Here is a 22185-nt window from a genome sequence, read left to right on the forward strand (position 1 = left end):
GATGTAACGAAACCTCTGAGAAAGGGCTTCTATACCAAAGTTAGAGGGGGACAACGAAAGTGGATAAATTTCATGTATGAAAGGATGCCGGATATTTGCTTCCGGTGTGGCATAATCGGCCACTCAACCTATTCATGTGTAACAGTCTTGAGTTTGATGGAGGACCCAGAGGAAACATGTTTCAGCTCTGAGATGAGGGTGGGTTTTAAAAAAGGAAATGTTGCAGCAAGACATAATATCAATCCTGGAAAGCAAGTTAGACCAGAGAGCCCCACGTCACAAAGTGCCACCTCCGGCAACTGGTTCAACAAGAACAACCAAGCTCCGGTGCTCGGACAGCCACCAACGGTCATCTCCTCCTTCGCCAGACCAGGTAGAGGACCGATAGTTCTTGACCGCTGGGTAAACAGAAATGGCCCACAAACCAAAATTGCAGAAGATAAGGGTAAAAAGGCTTTCACTGGTCTCGAGGCGGCTGACAGATGCAAAAGGATACAAAAAGGAAAGCAAGTCAACCCTGCATGCTTTCCCAACCTTAGTATGATAGAAGATAAGTCCCATGATGAAGGAAAAGGTCTTTCCTTTTACGTGCAAAACAGCAACAGAGGTCAGAACACAGGCAACTCCTCGACAATGGCGCAGTATCCGGACATACCAGAGGCTGTTTTATTGGATAGACTCCGAGCAAACACCGAGCCCAAGATCCAGGACCCAGCAAGCTACAAGAAAGTCCAGCTCGATCCATTTGTCTTTGCCTCAAGCCCAAAACTCAAGGCTGATTCAGCTATTGGAGCTATTTACTGCAACAGGAAGATTTTAGAGGAACTGGGCTTGCTCCACTTAGTGTTACCCAAGCCCAGTGACACTTCCAGTCCTAACTTTCTGGTTGATGGGCCTAATATTACGCAACCATGCCATGCAGAAACTGATTCACGTCCTTCACACCACATCAACTCTCTGAAAATTTCCAACCTCTTGAACCTTCCTCTTGATGCCAGTTTTGATGGCTCACCTACTGATCCCTTCTTAGTTGCTGATAAGGAGGACAAGTTCCCTGAAAGGGGTGCAACAACAAACCCTACCATCATTACTGCTCAAGGAGCAACTGGGCCTCTTGTGCAAGCCAAGGAACAAAATGGGGAAGCTATTACCAACTTGGAGCAGCTGCCACTCAAACACAGGCTCAAAACCCTTGCCCGTATGCGACAAGGCAGTAGGAATGGAGCTTCGCATGCTATTACTCAGGGTACAAGAGATAGAGACACCGATGATGTCTCTGTTGAGGGCAATGATCAAGGCAATCCGTCTATGGCTGAACTCAGCACAGGTTATAAGAGAGGAGGGGTTGTGCTAGACAATGCTACAGCAAAAAGAACTTGTTTCTCCCATTTATCCAACACGGTGGAGGGTGCCAGCCACAATGGACCCCAAATGGATATATGAAGACTATTATTTGGAATTGTCAAGGTGTGGGGAACCCCTTGACAGTTCACCATTTACAAGGGATCGTGAAATCCCATTCTCCAAGCTTGGTTTTACTTATTGAGTCTAAGAATGTTAGTGAAAAAGTGGAAAAAGTTTTTAGAAAATGCGGCTTTAGAGAGTTCAAATGTGTTGATCCTTTGGGCCTCTCGGGTGGCATCGCGCTTGCGTGGCATTCCACAAGTAGGGTTAGCGTAGTTTATTTTCAGAATTTCTTTGTGCATTGTACTGTAGTTGATGAAACTACCGATGTAGTGTGGAATTTTATTGGAATTTACCTAAGTGTTTCTTATACCGAACGTGCCAATCAATTTCAATCTCTTACTCACTACATCAACACTTTAATAGGGCATGTTCTTCTAGGCGGGGATTTTAACTGCATTTCTGATTTGAGAGAGAAAAAAGGAGGGATTTCGTATAACCTAAGGAAAATGGAATCACTGCAGAAATTTCTGCATGACTCACAGCTTAAGGACCTAGGTTTTTCGGGGTGCTCCTACACTTGGAACAATAGGAGGGGTGGCTCTTCTAATATCCAAATGCGTTTAGATCGTTGTGTGGCCAATATGGATTGGGTGAGAGCCTTCCCCAACAGCTTTGTTACCCACCTTGACGAACTAGGGTCTGACCACCGCCCTTTGTTTCTCGACACTTCTCCATCAACCATCCGAAGTAAAGGGAAATTTCATTATGATCAAAGGTGGGGCAAGAACCAAGAAGCTAAACTGATTACCGATTCAGCATGGGGGAACAATGACAGCAGCAATACCAGCACTTCTAATAGTAATCCTCTATTCGTGGTGCTCAGGAAGATTAAGAACTGTCGAAACCAGCTCTTCTCTTGGACTAGATCGAAAACTTCAAATGCACGGCTACGACTCAAACAAATACATGAGCAGATAGCCTCTCTACACATCAGTGGGTATGATCAAAACGCAGCTGAAATTAAAGCCCTAGAGCAGGAAATGACAACGGAGGTTATTCGAGAAGAGGAATATTGGCATCAAAAATCTAGGGTTAGTTGGATTCAAAGCGGCGATAGGAACACAAAGTACTTTCACTCCAAAGTGGTCGCCCGGAGGAGGAGGAATAACATTTGCCAGCTTAATGACAAGCATGGGGTTCTTCGTAACTCTCCAGCTCAGATTATAGACATTGCAGTGGATTACTTTAAAGACATCTATACATCATCTAATCCAACGCGGATGACAGAAGCCACAAGCTCAGTGCAATGCAAAGTCACAAGGAATATCAATCAGAGTCTGACCCGAGTTATCACAGAAGCAGAAATCCGAAAAGCAACCTTCGACATCCAGCCAAACAAAGCTCCCGGACAAGATGGCATGACAGGTTTATTTTTTCAAAGCAATTGGGATACGGTTAAGGTGGACGTTTGTGCGGCAGTTAAAGCCTTTTTTGACGGAACCTCCCTTCCCACAGGTTTGAATCATACAACCATTACACTTATTCCGAAAGTGAGCAACCCAAAATCGATGTCTGACCTCCGACCAATTAGTTTGTGCCCGGTCTTTTACAAGATTATTTCTCGTATTCTAACGAATAGATTGCAGCCCCATATGTCAAGCTTAATCAGTGAACAACAGAGTGCTTTCGTTAAGGGTCGTAATATATCTGACAACATCCTTTTGGCTCACGAATTAACTCATTATCTGAAAACAAAGAGGAGCAATTCGCATTTCGAATTGGCTTTAAAACTTGATATGAATAAGGCATATGAGCGTATAGAATGGAATTTTGTGAAACGGGTTATGCGCAAAATGGGTTTTCACCACAAATGGATTAAATGGATTATGGTCTGCATCTCATCCGTGTCGTATTCGGTTAATCTGAACGGGTCTTCTCACGGGTTCTTTAAACCTTCGCGTGGCCTTCGACAAGGAGATCCGCTCTCGCCATTTCTCTTCTTGCTTTGCGCAGAATGCCTGTCTTCATTGCTTTCCCAAGCCGAAGGACATAATCTGATTGGAGGAATTAAAATCGCAAGAAACAGCCCTCAAGTGTCACATTTGCTTTTTGCGGACGATTCGCTCCTCTTTTTCCAAGCTACTACGGAACAAGCAAACACCGTCTCCGATCTCTTAGCCCTTTACTGTGAGGCCTCGGGTCAATTGATTAATAGGAGTAAATCTTCTATTTTCTTCGGTCGCAATGTTCCACTGCCTCTTCGACAACACCTTGGTTTGCTGCTTCAAGTACGAAATGCAGGAGGCCAAGATAAATATCTAGGCTTACCGGCATTGGTTAATAAATCCAAGATGGAGACTTTCAGAGAAATTAGTCAGAAGGTTCGGCTGAAAGTAGAAGGGTGGCAGGGAAACCTTCTCTCAAATGGTGGGCGTGAGGTCCTCATAAAAAGCATTGCCACTGCAGTCCCGGTATACACAATGTCTTGCTTCATGCTCCCGAAATCTCTTCACCGCGAAATAAATTCTATTATTTCCAATTTTTGGTGGGGCCAGCGGGGTAAAGAACGTCGGTTGCACTGGGTATCGTGGAAACGAATGTGTGCTTCCAAGGATGTTGGGGGTTTGGGATTCCGGGATCTTGAACACTTCAACCTAGCTCTTCTAGCTAAACAAGGGTGGCGTTTTATCAATGAACCAAATGCTTTGATCTCAAGGGTTTTCAAAGGAAAATATTACCCTAATGGTTCTTTCATGGAAGCAGGAAGACGCTCAACCAGCTCGTGGGCATGGCAAAGCATTCTCAGGGGAAAACCTTTGCTCTCGAAAGGGCTCCGCTGGCAAGTTAGATCCGGAGAACAAATTTCAGTGCAAAACGACCCTTGGCTTCCTCACACGGCACCCTTCACTGTCAGCCCAACTACGTCGATCCCTGATGGAATTTCCAAGGTTGCAGATTTGATTGACAGGAGTAGAGGAGTTTGGAAAGAAGACTTGGTAAAGTCAATCTTCAACACTGCAGACTCCGAAGCTATTTTAGCAATGCCAATTAGCATCACTAGGGCGAGGGATAGAATAATTTGGACCTTTACCAATTCTGGGATTTTTTCAGTCAAATCTGCTTATCACTTGGCCTTCGAGGGCCCTATTGTATCGACTTCTGTTTTGAATCGTCAGCCGGAGCGAACAACAATGCTGTGGAAAGTGTTGTGGAAAATGAGGATCCCGCCAAACATTAAATGCTTTCTTTGGAGAGTCTTTAACAATGGATTAGCAGTAAATGGTAACATCCAGAAGAGGATTCGTTCGGCGTCAGGGTTTTGTCCGAGATGTTGCGAGGAAGAGTCCATTGATCATCTCCTCCTTCGCTGTCCTTTTGCAGAAGTGGTCTGGATGGGGACCCCTATCAACAAATTAATAAGGGTGATGGATGTTGCTTCTTTCAGCGAGCTATGGAACCGTTTGCTACTAAAGGAGTCCAATGAAAATGCAGGTTCTCATGTGCTTGAAAGGACTGCGTGGGTTGCCTGGGCCTTGTGGCTTAGTAGAAATGCTATGATCTTCAAGGAGGATAAGGGATGTCCCAGTGATACTATACAAACGGCGGAATTCTTGTTTAAAGAGAGCATTGCAGCTCTGACAGTAGTGACTCCAAGGCACAATCCAGTAAACCTCCATCCTCGCTGGCATCCCCCTCCAGTTAACGTAATGAAGATCAATTTCGATGGAGCTTTCCATAAGGCCTCCCACACTGGATCTGGAGCATGTGTAATCAGAAATAATAGGGGGAAGCCTACTGCATCTTATGCTCGACTTTTCAGTCATGTCGCCTCGCCAGCTTTGGTGGAGGCCTTGGCCCTTCGAGAAGCTATCCTGTTCGCAATCCGGGAACGAATCCGTGTGGTCATTTTTGAAGGGGACGCAAAAGCTATCATTGAAGCCATGAGGGATGGAACTATTTCTAATTCCGTTTATGATGTTATTCTACAAGATTGTCGTTCTCTTAGTAGTTTTTTTAGTGATGTATCCTTTAGTTTTATCCGGCGGTCCGGAAATTGGGTGGCGCACTCGATTGCCAAAAAATCCCTTAGAGATGTGTCCTTTTGCTGTAATTCTCTAGCCCAAATGTTGTGGCTAGAGGCGAGACTCTTGTAGTCGATCTTTCTTAATGAAATCGTATCTTTCGACAAAAAAAAAATCAACTACAACTTCCATATTGAGTGATGCTAGGAAATGAATTAGGGTTTTGAACTTAGTTATAGGTAGCATTAGCAATATCTTCAATTCATTGGGTACATTCATGAATTGTTAAGCAAGTAAAATATTCTGATCATTATAAGTAATTGTTAATTTGTTTTATTTTAAATGGAAAGTTATAGGATAACGCTTTTTAGAGAAATTATTCTAAAAATAAAAAAATTAACAAGAAGTTAAATTAAAAGAAAATATTTAATGCAATTAAACAATAAATAAAAATAAATCAACAAATAATAATTGATAGATTTACTTTATTTTAATATTCTCTTCAATTCAGATTATAATTAATTAATTAGTAAACTATTAATTTCTAGGATAAATATAATAAACCTGCATACATGATGAAGAATATGTTCACAAGATTTGAAGTTTTAAAGGATCAAGCCGTTTAACGGCATAGTCGATCGAGAATCAAGTTAAAATGCCGCTCCAACGGGATTTTGTTCTTCGTTGCGTCACCTTAGTGGAATTTGGTTCTTAATTTTTCTTTTCCGATTATTATCTTTTACTTGTATTTTTTATTGTTTCTTTCTTATTAGATTAGAGTATTTGAAAGACCATATATTTGCTTGTTGTTATATGGCTTTCATATTTGTACTTTGATCTGTTTTTTTAATATGAATTTATCTCTGTTTAAAAATATATATAAACTTTTTTGTTTCTTATAGAACAATTTATGTATTTATCTCATTTTTTGTTAATGTTTATCAAACAAGATCATTATTGAAGCCATTTGAACTAAAATAGGTTGAGCGAGATCATTATTGAATAAAATAAAATTAAATGTAAAGTCAAAAGATAATGATCATCTTTTTTTATGATCTTGCTTGAAAATTAAATATAAAGTCCAAAGATAAATTGTAGCTAAGTTTATTCATAAAAAAAATGAACATGATTTTTCTCACATGAGAATTAACAGTTATTGAATGATTATCTTTTTTTTTTATGTTTGTCGAGCAAAATCTTATTTAATTATTAAATTAGTAAGACTTTACTAGAATTGAAAAAAAAAATCTTCAAATTAATCTATTCAAAACAAAAAAAAATACAAAAGTTCGGATTTTTTTTAGTCATTAATATATGAGTTAGTGTCTAATTAGATAGCTTCAGATATACTCCTAATACGTATAAGACTATAACACTTTAGTATACTACTTATATTTTGCTTTAATTTCTAGCCTAATTTATCATATAAAGGTTGGATTATATATAAACTTCAAATTCGAAATCATACTTTTACTCTCACAATTACAGTCTTTTTGCTTGATCATGTCGTCTTCTTTTTATTCTAGTAATTTCAACGAACAATCACAAGTTCTTGAGATCGCATTACGATGTACAGACTTCAAATACGAAAAAGATACTAAGATTTACGCCAAATTATGGATAGACCCGAACAGAAAGCTAAAGAGCAAAGTTATTAACGTTACTAGTACTATTGATGAATTATGTAAAGAGAATTCATGTTTTTTCTCATCTTCGGATAAATTTATCTTCTCGGTTTCAGAAAATTTTATGACAGAAGGAAACCGTAATTCGACTCTTAAGTTCGAGATTTATCGAGTACGGAAGTTTTTCCTCGATTCGTTAGTCGGGTCCGGTCAGTGTGATCTAAAGACAGTGTTTGATGGTGTAATCAATGGTAAAAAGGAGGAGAAAGTAGCAATATGTGAGATTGTTGAAGTGTCAGACGATGAGGAGGATCGAGAATTGAAAGCTTCTGCGTCTGTTCGAGTTTCGGGTTCTAAAGGAACTGAAATGATGATCGGATTTGATGCCCTTGTTTGGAAAGGGTATTTGAAGTCCTTTGTTGGTGAATGCGGGTCGCGGAATTTGGCTGCGACTTATGATGATTTTATGGCAAGAAAAGCATAGGATTTATAGAGAGGATGAAGAAAAGAACTTGCAATTTTGTTGCTCTAATTTGCAGATGTTCAGTAGGATTTTTATTAATTATTTGATATGTTTTCAATTTAATTTGATATCTAGTCTCATAAATCAATTTTTCTTACAACCATGTAACTTTGCTACTAGAGAAAGTCGTTAACATGGAAACATAACGAGGTATTGTTGACGGTTAACATGTTGAAGTCAAAATTGAATCATAAACGGATCAACCCTTTAGGCACAGCTTAAAATGGTTGTGTTTGAATTGACATGCAAACTTATTTAACCCGTTTATAATGCGACTTAAAACGCTTTATACCGTATCATGTCAACCTTAGCATATTTTCGTGTTCGTATCATGTTGATATAATTCATAAACGCAATCCATTTATATTCAACTCATTTGCAACAAATTGGTTAAATCCATTATCGGTCACTAGATTAAACGAGTTATAATAATTGACATGCATAACCCGTTTATTTTTTTATGTCGTGTTCAGGTTAGCCCTAAATGTGCCCCCATAGTAGATCGGCATAACACGGACAAGACCCGGTAACCCGCTTTGACACTCCAGTACAATTAAGCTAAACAAAAAGTTAATATTTCTATATTTGTTAGTATTTCTTCTATCAGCCAGCAAACTTCTCGAATTGTATATTTTCAAATATCGTTTATGTTTTCGGAAATATTTACAATTAACACGAAAGAGGGTGCACAGCATACACAAATCTTCTATCAGAATAAGCAACTCTAAGAAGTCATGTTAGCATTAACAATTAATCAGTTTATAACAGAAAAGTGATGCTATTCAACTTGTTACAAAATCAGAGAGAAGTTCAGGATCAAGTAATGACATTACATGTTGACAAATATACCACCTTGAAATGCTATTCTCAGATTCCAAATTCCAATCCGTAGCGCAAGTATAGACCTATGATCTACAACTTCTCTGTGGCAACTGTGTCATCTTTATTTCCCTAAATGAAAGGAAAACGAGCATTTTACGATAAAACTCAAACAAACAGAAATTTTAAACATGGAAATTCAACAGAGAAATAAGATATATATTTTGCATTTAGGAATTGTACTTAGAATTGGCTTACAGAGTTAAGACACGTCACTGAAGAAGCGAGTCAATTAATTTGGTCAAGTATGGAGATAGTTAGCAGCCATCATCAGCTCCAGCGTTAGCTCAGGTTCAATTGGGAATTCCGTCTCCTTTCCCCTGAAGGAAACATACAATATTGAGATGATATGAGGCTACAATCTTGACGAGTTAACAAAGATAATCAAAACGAGGCAACCTTAGGAACATGTAGATACGGATAACAGATTCTGAATAAAAATTGAGGGAAAAATAGCAGCAAATATCTCAATTGCTCATCCCTAATGCAACTCACGTAACTAACAAGAAAACCCAAACATTATCTTTGAAAGAGATTGGTAAAATAAACCAAGTGTTTCCATTCTAAAGGACAATTTCACTGTTGACTTGCTACCAACAACACCATTCCGTAACAATACTGAAATTGCTATGTGCAGTGAAATACATTAACGGCTGCAGAGAGATGAGGATGGCTGACAAGTTGAAGCATGCAAAATGTCACATATATATGGAGGAAGGGAACTCTATAAAGAAAAACGGAAGATAAGCAAAACTAAGGTAAAGATAAGGTTTACATATTAGCTAATTAAGTCTTCAAAACTAGGATAGGAAGAAGACTGATGCACAGACTTGGGAGTCTAAAGGAGCAAACTAAGTGCATGATATTCTGCAGACTGAAAGACATGAGAATAAAACAAAACGAAAATGAAATATAAAATATTAATTAGAAAAAAAAAGTATAGATTATTTAGTAACAGATACATGCGGATCAGCAAGAGTCACTAGGATCAAAAGAAGCAAAATAAGCTCAAGAAGTTCTAATTGTGCAAATTAGAAGACATGGGACTATAAACAAAACAACAAACATTCATGATTAATAATGAAGCATTCAATTCCCTGATCAATGTTACCGTAAAAAACTGGTTGCATTTGTATTTCAAGTGATCTTGTGATTGAAAAAATATAATATTTTGTCGTCATAAAACCAATTTATTAGACAAAACAAGTGTAGATATGCACACGCATCCCTTCTAAACCCATTTTCTGACTCAAAATCCTAAATGGAACTAAAGATAATTCCACATCTTAATTCTCCTACCAATAAAAACAGTATGGGAGAGAGAGAAAACAACGTAGAAAGAAAAATTCCACCAGAAACTAGAATAAAATCAACAGTAGAAATGTATTAGTTCGTAAAACCAAATAAGGTGATTCCCCAAAATAAAGACGGGACTCATTAGCATACAGGGACAGATTAACTAAATTTTCCATTGTTTCCAAAAACCACAACCATACTAAGGGTATCATAAATTTTTGAAACCCGCATTCAATCAACACTAACTTAAAAAACGTAATCTCAATAACACTAAATTTCTCAAACCAAATGAATGTTTTTGTTCCCAAAACACAAAAGTCAGGCAACAAAAATGACAAAAACAAGACTTTTGATGCAGCTTAGTTCAAATTGAATAAATATTAACACAACAACAGCAGAATAAAAGGTAAAGCAACTGAACTTGGCATACTGAAGGGACCAGTAGAAATACTGGCATATCTTTTCGAGTATCGTGGTGCTTATCTCCGGAAATGTCACTTCCCCGTGCTGCGTCTCAGCAAAACTCCCTACCACAACAAAAAATACACCAATTAAGTACACAAAGCATAAATCTTTAATCAACCAACACCAGCAAAAAAAAAATTCTCCGAGTTCTAAATAAGTTGCATTCAAGACCGAGCAATTAACTGAACCAAACTAAACAAGTAACATTTAAAAAAGGTTTAATTGCTTTAAAAATCATGAACTTTAAGTTTTGCAATTTTAAAACAAATTTTCAATTTCGGCAGTTTAACACACGAATTATCATTTATTTATTTTTTGCAATTTGAAATACCGAACAATTTTCCGTCAACAAAAAGCCAATGTGGACACCGGAATAAATAATTGATGTTCCGGTGTCCACATCATCATTTTTTAACGAAAATTTGTGAATGTTTCAAATTGCAAGAATTTAAAAGTTGGTGTCCACATTGCCGAAATTGAAAGTTCCTGCTAAAATTAAACAAGCTAATCTTCGTGATTTTTTAAGCAATTAAGTCCAAGTAATTAAGTAGCAAGCAAAAACTTACAATTACTCAAAAGTCAAAACCTTTAAACCTCAAAATAAAAATCCCAAATTTCTCTAAATCCAAAACAAATTTACCACATTTTAAACCAAACGATCAATAACTGAATCAAAACAACACGAAACAAAAATTAAAACAAAACCCAACAAAATTAAACTCTCAGATTCCCAAATTGAGTCTATGAAACTGCAAATCGAAGCAATTAGTCAAAAGAGATTTTGTAAAGTGTGATAGACCTGGAGAAGTGAGCATGTTGCGAATAGTTTGGGAAACCATGGCGGCTTCTTTGTCAATTACGAATTCGAAACCCTCGGCGCTGATTAATTTGACTGTGTCTTCTTTTTTCATTTCGAATCGGCTTTGATTTTTGCTTCTGATTCACTCAATCTAGCACAACACGGACACTGTTTTTATTTCGTTCGTTTGCGGTTTATTATGGTTTGGTGTCTGTGACTTTTACGCGCTATTTTTGGAGCTTTCTGTTTGGTTCTCTGGTTTCTGTTTTCCTTGCCCTGGATTGTAGAATTCCGTATTATCAATTTGCCCATTAAACTTTTGAGTAAAGTGTCAATCCGGTCCTTCAACTTGTGAATCTGGATTAAATACCCACTTTCAGTTATTTTGATCAATTAAGGAAAATATTTTTTATTTTCAGATTAATTAAAGACAAAATTATTCAATCACATATTTTAATATTAATTTTATAATTCAATTTTAGTAAGTTAAAGTTATACTCCCTCCGTCCCATTTTGTTTGTCCACTTTTTATTTTCACACATATTAAAAAAATATTAAATACTAACAATTTTTTCTTTTATACTTTTTTTTGGCTCTTGAGAATTACTATATTGAAAAAAAAATAGTCAATACAATAATAATAATATTAAATACCAACACAAATATAAAAATAATATTTATTAATATTAAGGCTTATCCCCTTAAAATCCCCCCACCTTTTACCCCCCAATTCGTTTGCACCCTCACGTTGTAAAACCACCAAATATATCCAAATTACGACCTTTCACTTTCAATTGTACCCTCAAGCATTAAATTTACCTCTTTTCACTTGAAAAATGTTCAAATCAATACTTTAAATTTTAGCATATATTTTAAAATAGGACTTAATATTTTATTTAAAACAAAAATAAACCCATTTTTTCAAGTGAAAAGAGATCAATTTAATGCTTGAGGGTGCAATTGAAAGTGAAAGGTCGTAATTTGGGTATATTTGGTGGTTTTGCAACGTGAGGATGCAAACGAATTGGGGGTAAAAGGTGAGGGGTTTTTAAGGGGATAAACCTAATATTAAAGGTAAAATAGAAAAATATGTATATATAATATAATTGTGACAATTATTTTAGGACATCTAAAAGATAGTATAGTGGACAAACATCTAGATATAATTGTGACAATCATTTTCTTACTACTACTACTACTATTTAATTAGCTTCATACATATTTCTATTAGCAATAAATGAAAGTAATCAAGAACTTTCCATAATTATGAACATGATAAGTGGTCCAGAAAAATATAAATAGACTCATTATTCTTTCCAATTAAATATCTATGAATCTTGAGCATTTTATATTTAATACTATCAACCTTAAGCAAACACCTAAATCAATGGAAAATAAACCATGTTATAAGCCTTCCATGAAAAATAAATTCCCCAATTAAATTAATTAATTAATTAAGGAGTTACATGTTCTATCACATCATTTCTGAACAAAATTAACCACATTATAATATAATATGTTGTCAGTCATATAATTTAACTAATCAATTTTTAATACATTTGATGATGTATTATATAATTTGTTCTGCTTACAAATGATGTAGTAGCATATAAAATCTTTTATCATAATGGAAAAGTAAAATGGAATCTTTTAATAATGAAGTCTAAAATGTGTTGGTCCAATAGGTAGTGGTGGTGCCATGCCATTTTGATAGATAATTAAAAATGAGTGGTTAATAATGGTCTCACCAACCATTACTAAAATAATTGTCCACATATGACAACCATGAATCCCAATACCGTAAAGCTAGATGTTCTACATATCAAAATCATTTGCTTAATAATTTATCTAATACAATTAAAATAATCTTTTTCAGAAACTACAATTAAAAATAATAGATTATATATATTTAACATAAATAAATTGATCTATTCACACATTCTATCATAGAGTCCATTTAATTTTTATGTCATATTGTATTATGGTTTGCTATTTCATTGTCTCGAACTATATCCTTCAGCCATTTTGTTGAACTATTTATAATTTTTTAAATTATAATCTTTTGAAATGCCATAAATTTATCGAGATGAATCATCTCGCCGAGCTAATTATACAATTATGCGTAATTCTTACCTACCTATTTTGTGTGTGAAAATTTTAAAGCTATTTTTATTATTTTTATCAATAGATTTTCTTTATTTCACGAATGAGATTAAATTATATACTAATAATCCTATTGTGAGTTCAATTTTATTATCAATAGAGAAAAATGATATCAATGCGCTAAAGACAATGTCAATCTAGCTGAAATGCTCAGCAATGCATTTTTATTTTTTTCTCGATAATTTGTATTTTAATTTTTACCTCTAAAATTTAATTAAAAAAATAAAAATGAATACCTATAAATTAGGGGCGTGTAAAATAACGACTAACAATAAACAATTAGTAAAACATCCTTCACTGTCACCCACCTGCCAGCCTGCTACTGTCAGTTGCCATCTCAAGCTTTTTGTCACCACCCTCCATCTCAAACGACACCGTTTCATCGCCAAATATTCAACCCACCACGTGTATATATACACATTATTAATTGACCCGTTTCAATTTTGAAACCCCCCTTTTTCTTCTCCCATCATTTCATCTTCCTCCTTAAATTTCCCCAAATTTAATTTTTATTTCGATTTTCCATCTCCGCAAAGGTAATTTGTTCAATTTAGTCCTTTTCATTTTCTATAATTGTTTATCTTAGATCTGTAATTGATAATCAATCTGTGTTAATTTGTGTTAATTGTGTTTTTGTTTGGATCTATAGGTTATACAGGGGAAGATCTGAAGAATTAGGTTATTAATAAGATAAGAAATGGCGCATAGAGTAGATCATGAGTATGATTATTTGTTTAAGATCGTGTTGATTGGAGATTCAGGAGTGGGGAAATCTAACATTCTTTCTAGGTTTACTCGTAATGAGTTTTGCTTGGAATCTAAGTCTACCATCGGCGTCGAATTCGCTACCCGGACGCTCCAGGTCGATTTTAATTTGTATTTTTCGCGATTTGATATTAGCTCGTTGTGTGATATTGTTAATTGTTAGGATATTTAGAGGTCGTCTGCAAAAAATTGAATTGGCTTGTTTCTTAGCAATAATTTTGTCGTTTGATTGGTAAATTGGTGCCGAATTCGTTATCAGGGCTGCAAGTTCTGGATGTAATCTAGTTGTAGGAAAGACTTGTTTTTAATAAAAATATTGTTGAATTGTAGGAAAGTTTTTGGAAAAGGATTGTTTGTTACGAAAATATTGTTGACTTTTCTGTTTTAGTTTGATCTATGTAGGAGTTGGATCTTTAGGATGATCTTGTCTTGTATGACTAATTTGTTTGCTGAATTGGTAGCATCGTCATAGGAAGTTTAGTGCATTGCGAGCTTTATTTTGGTGCTTTGATGAGTCAAATTTGGAACTTTCTGAAATGATATCACTTTTCAGCAATTTACGGGATTAATTAACGACATTAGTTCTGTAGTATAGTCTTTAGTAGCATATTGTGTATCATTCTCTTAATACAAGATGCCTCAATAAATTTTAGTATGCGTGCTTTACACATTGTGCCCACGAAGGTTTTATGGTATTATCTATGCTGTGCAGATTTGTGCAAACCAGAATACATTTGTGGTTATTTCACTAATTATCAATGGATTATGCTTTCACTGTAGTTAAAATTCGTTCTGTCTTATTGTTCTGCTATAGGTTGATGGCAAGACAGTAAAGGCACAGATTTGGGATACCGCAGGTCAGGAGCGATACCGAGCTATCACTAGTGCATATTACAGAGGTGCTGTTGGTGCACTTCTTGTCTACGACATAACCAAGAGGCAAACTTTTGATAACGTTCAAAGGTGGCTTCGTGAATTGAGGGACCATGCAGACTCCAATATTGTCATCATGATGGCTGGGAATAAGTCAGACTTGAATCATCTAAGGGCTGTTGCAGAGGAAGATGGCCATTCTTTGGCCGAGAGAGAAAGTCTCTCATTTCTCGAGACATCAGCTTTAGAAGCAACCAATGTCGAAAAGGCATTCCAAACTATATTGACAGAGATTTACCATATCATAAGCAAAAAGGCATTAGCAGCACAGGAAGCTGCCGGCAATTCTACTCTTCCCGGTCAAGGAACCACTATTAACGTTGCCGACTCCTCCGGGAATACGAAACGAGGCTGCTGCTCTACTTAAGGTCATATCTCAGGAGAAAAAAAAAAGCACTGCTTGCATAGCAATGCGGTCTCTATTTTTTTACTTAATTTTTTTTCCGATTTTTGGCCGAGAGAGGGAGACATGTAGATTACTCATCTTATTACTTGAATTGAGTTTGTGAAATTGGAAGAGAAGAGAAAAAGTGTACTGTTAGAGTCTGATGATAATTGGGTCTCTTGTTGTGTTTTATTTCTTGTATGTTACTTTATAAAGGTGGAATTGACTGATAGCAGAGTGTAGAGTGAGATTATATTATCTCAACTGGGAGAAATAGTGGGGACAGAGAGGAATAGAAGGGGCAGCTTTTTAGTACTTGTTTCTTGGTTTTGTTTGTTGAGCTATTTCCTAACTTGTAATACAAGCTATTTACCCTTTGGATATGTTTTTTTCATGTATTTGTTTATCAGGTAGGCCAATCTTTTCTATAAATTATGTATTCTTATGTTTTCTTCATCATGAGAAAGAAAACTGTGTTTGTGATTGTTTTCTTAGATTTTATCTATTTCCTGTCGATGTCTTTTTTGTATCATTTCGTTATCAGAAAATCCCTAACGTTGTTACTTTTACAAGGTATCATTACTAGCTCAATATATACAAGTGTTATTCTATGGAGTAATTTGAATTATAAATCATCTGCTAATGCTATGGATGTGGGAGCACCAACTCCGTTCTTGTGAGTTTTGGAGGAGTGGGAGCAATCGTTGGAATTCTATGAAAGAGTCTCGGAAGCCAGGATGCATGCTAGTTTCATACAACTAGGTAGAGTAGCACAAAATCTAAGATCTACCTCTTGACTTATGTCGAGAAATTAATTCTTCCACACTATTTGTGACATATTTTTTATTGTATTTGTGGCATTAATTTACGGTAAATGTGTTATTGTTACACCCATTAAAATATCAGGAATTTTCTGATTATAAAAATGAAATAAACTGACTTTGGTAAGAAATAGGTAAAATGTATATGAGTGAAAAAAGTTATCCGCATTTTCTTTATGCAAAAGTTGCAAACCAGACAACTGGAAGATAATGCTGCACAATTTACTTTTTAAGAAGCCAGAAATGTTTGGCATTTCCAGCAGAAATTCAAACAGCTCGCCTGATTTGCTATTGTCATGTACTCCTCACAACGACAAACATCGGAAGGACAACGGAAAATTCAGTAAGAAAAATTTGAATCATTCAAATATGCAATTTATTGCTCAATTTGTATGGTTACATGCCGAATCCTGTACGTATTTTTACAGTAATCCCTAATCCTATCTAGTATTTCACTAGAGCTAGCTCCAGGCTGAGCCTGAACATGGCAAGATAAAACTACCTTTCCTACTGTAATAGCCCAGACATGAAGATCATGAATATCTTCAACTCCTTCTATACACTTTAAACCATTCTTTAAGCTCTCAATATTAATCTCACTAGGTGTGCTCTCCATTAGTATGCTAAACACATTTCTAAGCATACTTACGGTAGAATATAAAACTAAAACAGAGAAGACAATAGTGCAGATCAAATCAACCACTAACCAATCCGGTTTCGCCCATATAATTGCTCCGGCAATCATTGCTCCAATGGATTGAATCAAATCAACCACGAGATGTAGATACGCTCCCTGGATGTTAATGTTTAATATTCGGTTCTTTTCAGGAGTACTAGATATTGTCTTACTGTCTTCATCTTCATTTTCGGCAGAAACAACCTCATGATGGGAGTGAACATGATTATGACTATGACTATGACTATGACTATGATCATGACTATGACTATGATCATGCGCATGACTATGACTATGATCATGCGCATGACTATGATCATGCGCATGACTATGACTATGATCATGACTATGACTATGATCATGACTATGACTATGATCATGACAGGCATGGTGAGAGTGATCGTGACCAAGCCATATAACCATGATTAAGTTTACGATGACTCCGAAGGCTGCAATACCAAACATGAGTCTTCCATTTACCCCAACAGTTTTGTGAAGAATTCTGTCAACTGCTTCGTAAAGTAGTACTCCGACAATCATCCATATGAGCTGCACCGATAGAAGGGCGCCTAGAATTTCAATGCGGCTGTATCCGAAAGATTGGTGGGATGTTGCATGCCAACCGGAAGCCCAAACGGCGAAAAGTGAAACAGAAAATCCAGCAACGTCTGTCAGCAAATGCGCTGCATCTGTAATAATTGCAAGGCTGTTGGATTTCAAGCCACCGATGATTTCTACTGTCATGACGATTAAATACACAATCATAAGACTTAAAAGTTTTTTTGATGATTTCGATCTTTCAGCCAATTCCGAACTATCATTTACTCGATTGGAGAAGGCACAAATGCACTGGCACGACGATAATCGCGCTGTGTCAGGAAGGAAAACTTTTTCTTCAGATGCAACAGCCATCTCAATATCCTTCCGTTGCTGTGATTGCAAAATCGGAGCTTCCTCATCTTCCATCTGCCAGAAATCTATCTTATTAGCTCAAAGAAATGATGCAAGATAAATATAAAGTGAAATAAAACAATTTAAAATAATGTGACCTACAAAACTCAAAAAATGGAATCTATACAAGTAGAAAAGCCACCACAGAGAAAACAAGAATCAACATTGTAATTGCAGGGTTAGGCACTCTATGATCAATAAATTTTTAAAAGTATCTACAAATATTATAACAAAAAAACGTGGAATGGAGATAAAATACGTTGAAAAAAAGGGATCGCATCTTTTCCATCAAAGGAACCAAATTTCATTATTTTTGAGACATGAACAAAATTAAAATTCATTCCCGGCTTGACATCTGATGTTGATAATCAAAGTGATATTCCTTTGATCCAAAGAATAAGATTAAAAAACTAGCAAAACTCTCAGGTATACATAATAGCTTAGCAACCATAACTTCATAGCCATAGCTTATTATTTTCAGCATTATCAACTCAATGAAGCCTTTAAAATTTAAACATAACCCCCTACTGATTCAGCTATAAATTTTCCACCAATCAAAAAAACCTTAATTTGAAAGGCCTTGTTCAAACTATATACACTTTATTCAGCTCTACACTCGAATGAACTCTCCCAACAGTTTCTCCGAACAATCCGAGACCATCTAATATGCTACTAATACCACTAGTTTCGATCTCAAGATACTCAAAGAACATTAACAATTACAGAACAATTGGTATTCTACTCTTTGCAAGTAATCAATATCGAGTCAAAAACGAATAATTAAAATATGATTATGCTAAAGACAGGATTAAACCTCTAAAAAGTTGAATTCTTTTTTACACTCTTGAACTCAAAACCACATCAAACGATCAATCAATCTAATTATTCATACCCTTGTTCTAAATTGACCCTAAAACCCTTGAATTTGAATCAACAGTCATAAATTCTTAAATAATAACACCACCCATTACTAATTTTCTCCAGAAAAATTGCAATCAAATGAATAAAAATCATAACTTTAATATCATTTCCACACCTCCAACCTGAAAATTTGCATGTATGATCAATCATTGAGAAAAACACAATGAACCCAATTCATAATATGTGAATTATAATCAAAAAGCATTGTAAATATTAAATATTGATGATGAAATATAATATTACATTATACCTGCCAAAACCTCAGAGCAGAGAGGAGAAAAACTTAGAATTGAATTGAATTGAACTGTTAGAATATTTAAAGATCAAAAATATAATATGCTAATGAGATTGAGTAGTGGAATTAAAGAGAGTAATCTGTGTTTTCCATATTTTCTCACGTTCTTTCCAGTCATTCGAAAGAGACATAGAAAAGGTCAGTTAGGCCGGCTTGGTTGGACCAACAAAAATGTTCCCATTTTTGTTAATTTTTAATTTGATGAATGACCAAAAGGTCAAGTCATAAAATTTTGGCAAAAAAACTTAAAAACCCCCCACCTTTGACTTTGTTTTCAATTGCAGCACCACGTGGGAGAATTTTCAATTACACCCTATTTAGAGTTTTCAGTTTTCGTCTGTACCCCAATTGACTAAAATGACCTCTTTTTATTTAAAAAAAAGTTTAAATTAATCCTTTATATACTAATTTATTTGTTTTTTTAAATGGAAAAAATAATGATACAACCCCTCTATTTAGTTGATTTTAATAATTTTATCATTAAATTAATTAAATTATCAATTTTTTTTTATTTTGGGGTACAGATGAAAACTGAAAACCCTAAATAGGGTGCAATTGAGAATTCTTCTAGGTGGTGGTGGAATTGAAAAAAAGTTCAAAGGTGGGAGAGTTTTCAGTATTTTTGCCTAAAATTTTAAAATGTGAAGGACTAAGGTATACATTAATGTAAAGAACATGGTTGACCAATCATAGTTCCGATTACTCATTAAATAAAATACAAAATATTATTGGAATTGGAAGGGCCCTCACAAGCGACTCTCGAAGAACAAAAAAGAAAACTATACAAAAAACAAGGTCCAAAAAACAAGCGACATTCGATAAAGAAAATATAAAATTCTACGAAAGACAACAATCAAAATTTATTGAGAATTATTTCTTAAAAGACGACATCTAAATATTACTGAGAAGCATTTCTCAAAGGTAACAAACAAATTTATTGAGAAAAAAATCTCAAAAGAAAAATATAACAAACAGCCACATTCTGAATTCAATCGACAATTGATCAAGAATATGTAAGAAAAATGACTTAAGGGTCCTTACTTGACCCGTCCTTTCCCGTATTGTGCTCTAATTAGAAATCTTATTTTTCAATTAGGACTCTACCTTGATGGACGGTTGAGATTAAGTTTTAGGAAAAATCCTAGTTGGAATTTCGGTCCTCTCTTCCTCTATATATATTGGAAGGAGATATTCCTTTATCCTTCTTTATATTGTCTATTTGTGATTATCATGTTGTTTAAAGATTTTAAGATTCATGTAAATTAACTTACAGAAAAAGACATAATGCCACAAACGGGCCACGTCCTAAACTCAAGCGATAATCGCTTTAAAAAAATGTATAATTTTACAAATGGGTCACATCCCAAAATCATGCATAATCGATAAGGAAAAAGACATTTGCAAAAAACGGGCAACACCCCAAATTCAATAGACATCCCTATAAAATAAAAAGAAGTATAGAAAAAATAATGGAAAAAGCTATATACGGCACTGTCCAGACACAAGAGAAAACTCAAAAGAATAATAAGGAACAAACACATGCACAAAAACTACAGCCTAAATAAAAGAACCACACATAAATATATGCACAATTCAGTCCTCCATGTGGAGAGTCAAACACCTCGCTCAAGATTCAAGAACAAGATAAAATAATGCACAGATCCATAAAAAGACTGACACAAGAAACATTACATGAAGACTATATCTTTAAATGATGACAGATACGAACATATAGAGAAATATTATATAAAGTACGGATAACTCAATAGATCTCGTAATAATATAATTTTTATTTAGATATATTAAAAATATAAATTTAATTTTTTTTATTTAGTCTTTTGATTATAAACACTAAAAATGGACGTAAAAACTAAACTATTAACGAAAAAAAATTAAAGAATATATCATTTGATTTTCAAACATAAAAAATTAAAATATACATATGACATATGCGAGAATTTTCATAATAATTTACTCTTAAATAAAATTATTAAACTCGTTTTTGAAGTCGTGAAAAGAACTTATTACTTTCTCCTACATATTTGATTTTTTCTAATACATGAAAGAAGACAAGATCTAGAGATGAAAATTTGTTTAATTATATAATTATATTTTAAAATTATAATCAATATTAAATTAGTTAGAAATTTATTCGATTACAAAATATTTTATGAATCGGCGTCTCTTTCTTTTATCAACGGTTCTACTAATTGAGAGTTAATTTACTATAGTTATATTATAGTATATATATAAAATTAGTTAGAAATAAGTTAGAGCTTTTGTTGTATTATAAAATATCTTATGAGTTGAGTTGTGATTATTGACTTTACTGATTAATAATATTAATAATTAAAATAATATTAAAAATATTAATGTAAAAATGCTTATCGGTCATCCGTACTTTTATGTATACTATAAAAATATAAATATAGATTTTATTGTTAAATATATCTATCTATTCACAATAATACTCTTTTTATTAAGGATGGTAATAAGGAGAAAATTCTCAGATCTTCATAGGGATCGGCCCCTAATAGAACGAGAAATTTCAACAAATTTCCCCTATGTATACGGGGTGAGAGAAGATTACCCCTATCCACGGAGGTGGGGAGGGGACAGGCGATGTAGTTCCCATTTCATGAGTCTCCATCTCCGTTCCCACGAGGACTATTTTTATATAATTTATATTACAAATTTTAATATATTGTTTATATTTTTAATAATTTAATTTTTTTTATTTTTTATAAAAAAAATAATTTTTATTAATATATATTTAATTATAGATATATAATATTATACATGATAATAATCTTTTTATAATAAAACAATTTCAATAAATTAAGATATTTTTGTTCAGATAATAGTTCTTTCTTAAATGTTTCATAAAATTAATAAAAATATTCAAATATTTATATTAAAATTATATGAGAATGTGGAAATCTCCATGGATATGGGACATCTACGGGGATGAGGATGGATTAACCCCATCAATTAAATGGGGACGGTGATGAGGATTTCCACAGAAACTGAACGGGGATGGAGATAGCTTTCCCACCCCGGCGCATTGCCATCCCTACCGTTTATCAAAAATATCATGATTGTGAAATTTTGCTAGTTTCGTCCATTACTTTTTCGATTTTTACTAAATATACTCACAAATCATCATATGAGGCTGATATGGCATAATATTATTCGTTTACGTGTATAAATTTATCCTTTTTAAGATTAACAATAATGTGCCAAATCAACTAAAAACCAA

The 22185-nt window shown here is 34.6% G+C and overlaps 3 protein-coding genes across 3 annotated transcripts; 1 reads left to right on the forward strand and 2 right to left on the reverse strand.

Annotated features, from left to right (window-relative positions):
• Positions 1–8281: 8281 nt before the first annotated feature.
• LOC126653736 (uncharacterized) lies at positions 8282–11238 on the reverse strand. The gene is made up of 4 exons (XM_050347669.2): positions 11017–11238; positions 10174–10279; positions 8655–8776; positions 8282–8528 (listed from the first exon to the last, which is right to left on the reverse strand). The coding sequence occupies exons 1-3, from the start codon at positions 11126–11128 to the stop codon at positions 8698–8700; spliced, it is 297 nt and encodes a 98-aa protein (XP_050203626.1). The 5' UTR covers positions 11129–11238; the 3' UTR covers positions 8282–8528; positions 8655–8697.
• A 2367-nt stretch (positions 11239–13605) lies between these two features.
• LOC126687087 (ras-related protein Rab11C) lies at positions 13606–15645 on the forward strand. Its single transcript, XM_050381449.2, has 3 exons — positions 13606–13715; positions 13829–14041; positions 14759–15645. The coding sequence occupies exons 2-3, from the start codon at positions 13877–13879 to the stop codon at positions 15242–15244; spliced, it is 651 nt and encodes a 216-aa protein (XP_050237406.1). The 5' UTR covers positions 13606–13715; positions 13829–13876; the 3' UTR covers positions 15245–15645.
• Positions 15646–16436: 791 nt separating this feature from the next.
• LOC126687086 (metal tolerance protein B-like) lies at positions 16437–19090 on the reverse strand. Its single transcript, XM_050381448.2, has 2 exons — positions 18882–19090; positions 16437–17725 (listed from the first exon to the last, which is right to left on the reverse strand). Exon 2 carries the CDS (start codon positions 17723–17725, stop codon positions 16460–16462), a length of 1266 nt encoding a protein of 421 aa, XP_050237405.1. The 5' UTR covers positions 18882–19090; the 3' UTR covers positions 16437–16459.
• Between the last annotated feature and the right edge of the window lie 3095 nt (positions 19091–22185).

This window comes from Mercurialis annua, linkage group LG6 (assembly GCF_937616625.2).
Source record: "Mercurialis annua linkage group LG6, ddMerAnnu1.2, whole genome shotgun sequence".
Classification (NCBI taxonomy): Eukaryota; Viridiplantae; Streptophyta; class Magnoliopsida; order Malpighiales; family Euphorbiaceae; genus Mercurialis; species Mercurialis annua.

Coding starts and splice junctions, on each gene's coding strand:
- LOC126653736 (XM_050347669.2), bottom strand. CDS start 11,128: ATGAAAAAAGAAGACACAGTCAAATTAATCAGCGCCGAGGGTTTCGAA. Junction 10,280..11,016: donor CAACATGCTCACTTCTCCAG/GTCTATCACACT, acceptor TTGTTGTGGTAG/GGAGTTTTGCTGAGACGCAG. Junction 8,777..10,173: donor TGGTCCCTTCAGTATGCCAA/GTTCAGTTGCTT, acceptor TGTTTCCTTCAG/GGGAAAGGAGACGGAATTCC.
- LOC126687087 (XM_050381449.2), top strand. CDS start 13,877: ATGGCGCATAGAGTAGATCATGAGTATGATTATTTGTTTAAGATCGTG. Junction 14,042..14,758: donor TCGCTACCCGGACGCTCCAG/GTCGATTTTAAT, acceptor GTTCTGCTATAG/GTTGATGGCAAGACAGTAAA.
- LOC126687086 (XM_050381448.2), bottom strand. CDS start 17,725: ATGGAAGATGAGGAAGCTCCGATTTTGCAATCACAGCAACGGAAGGAT.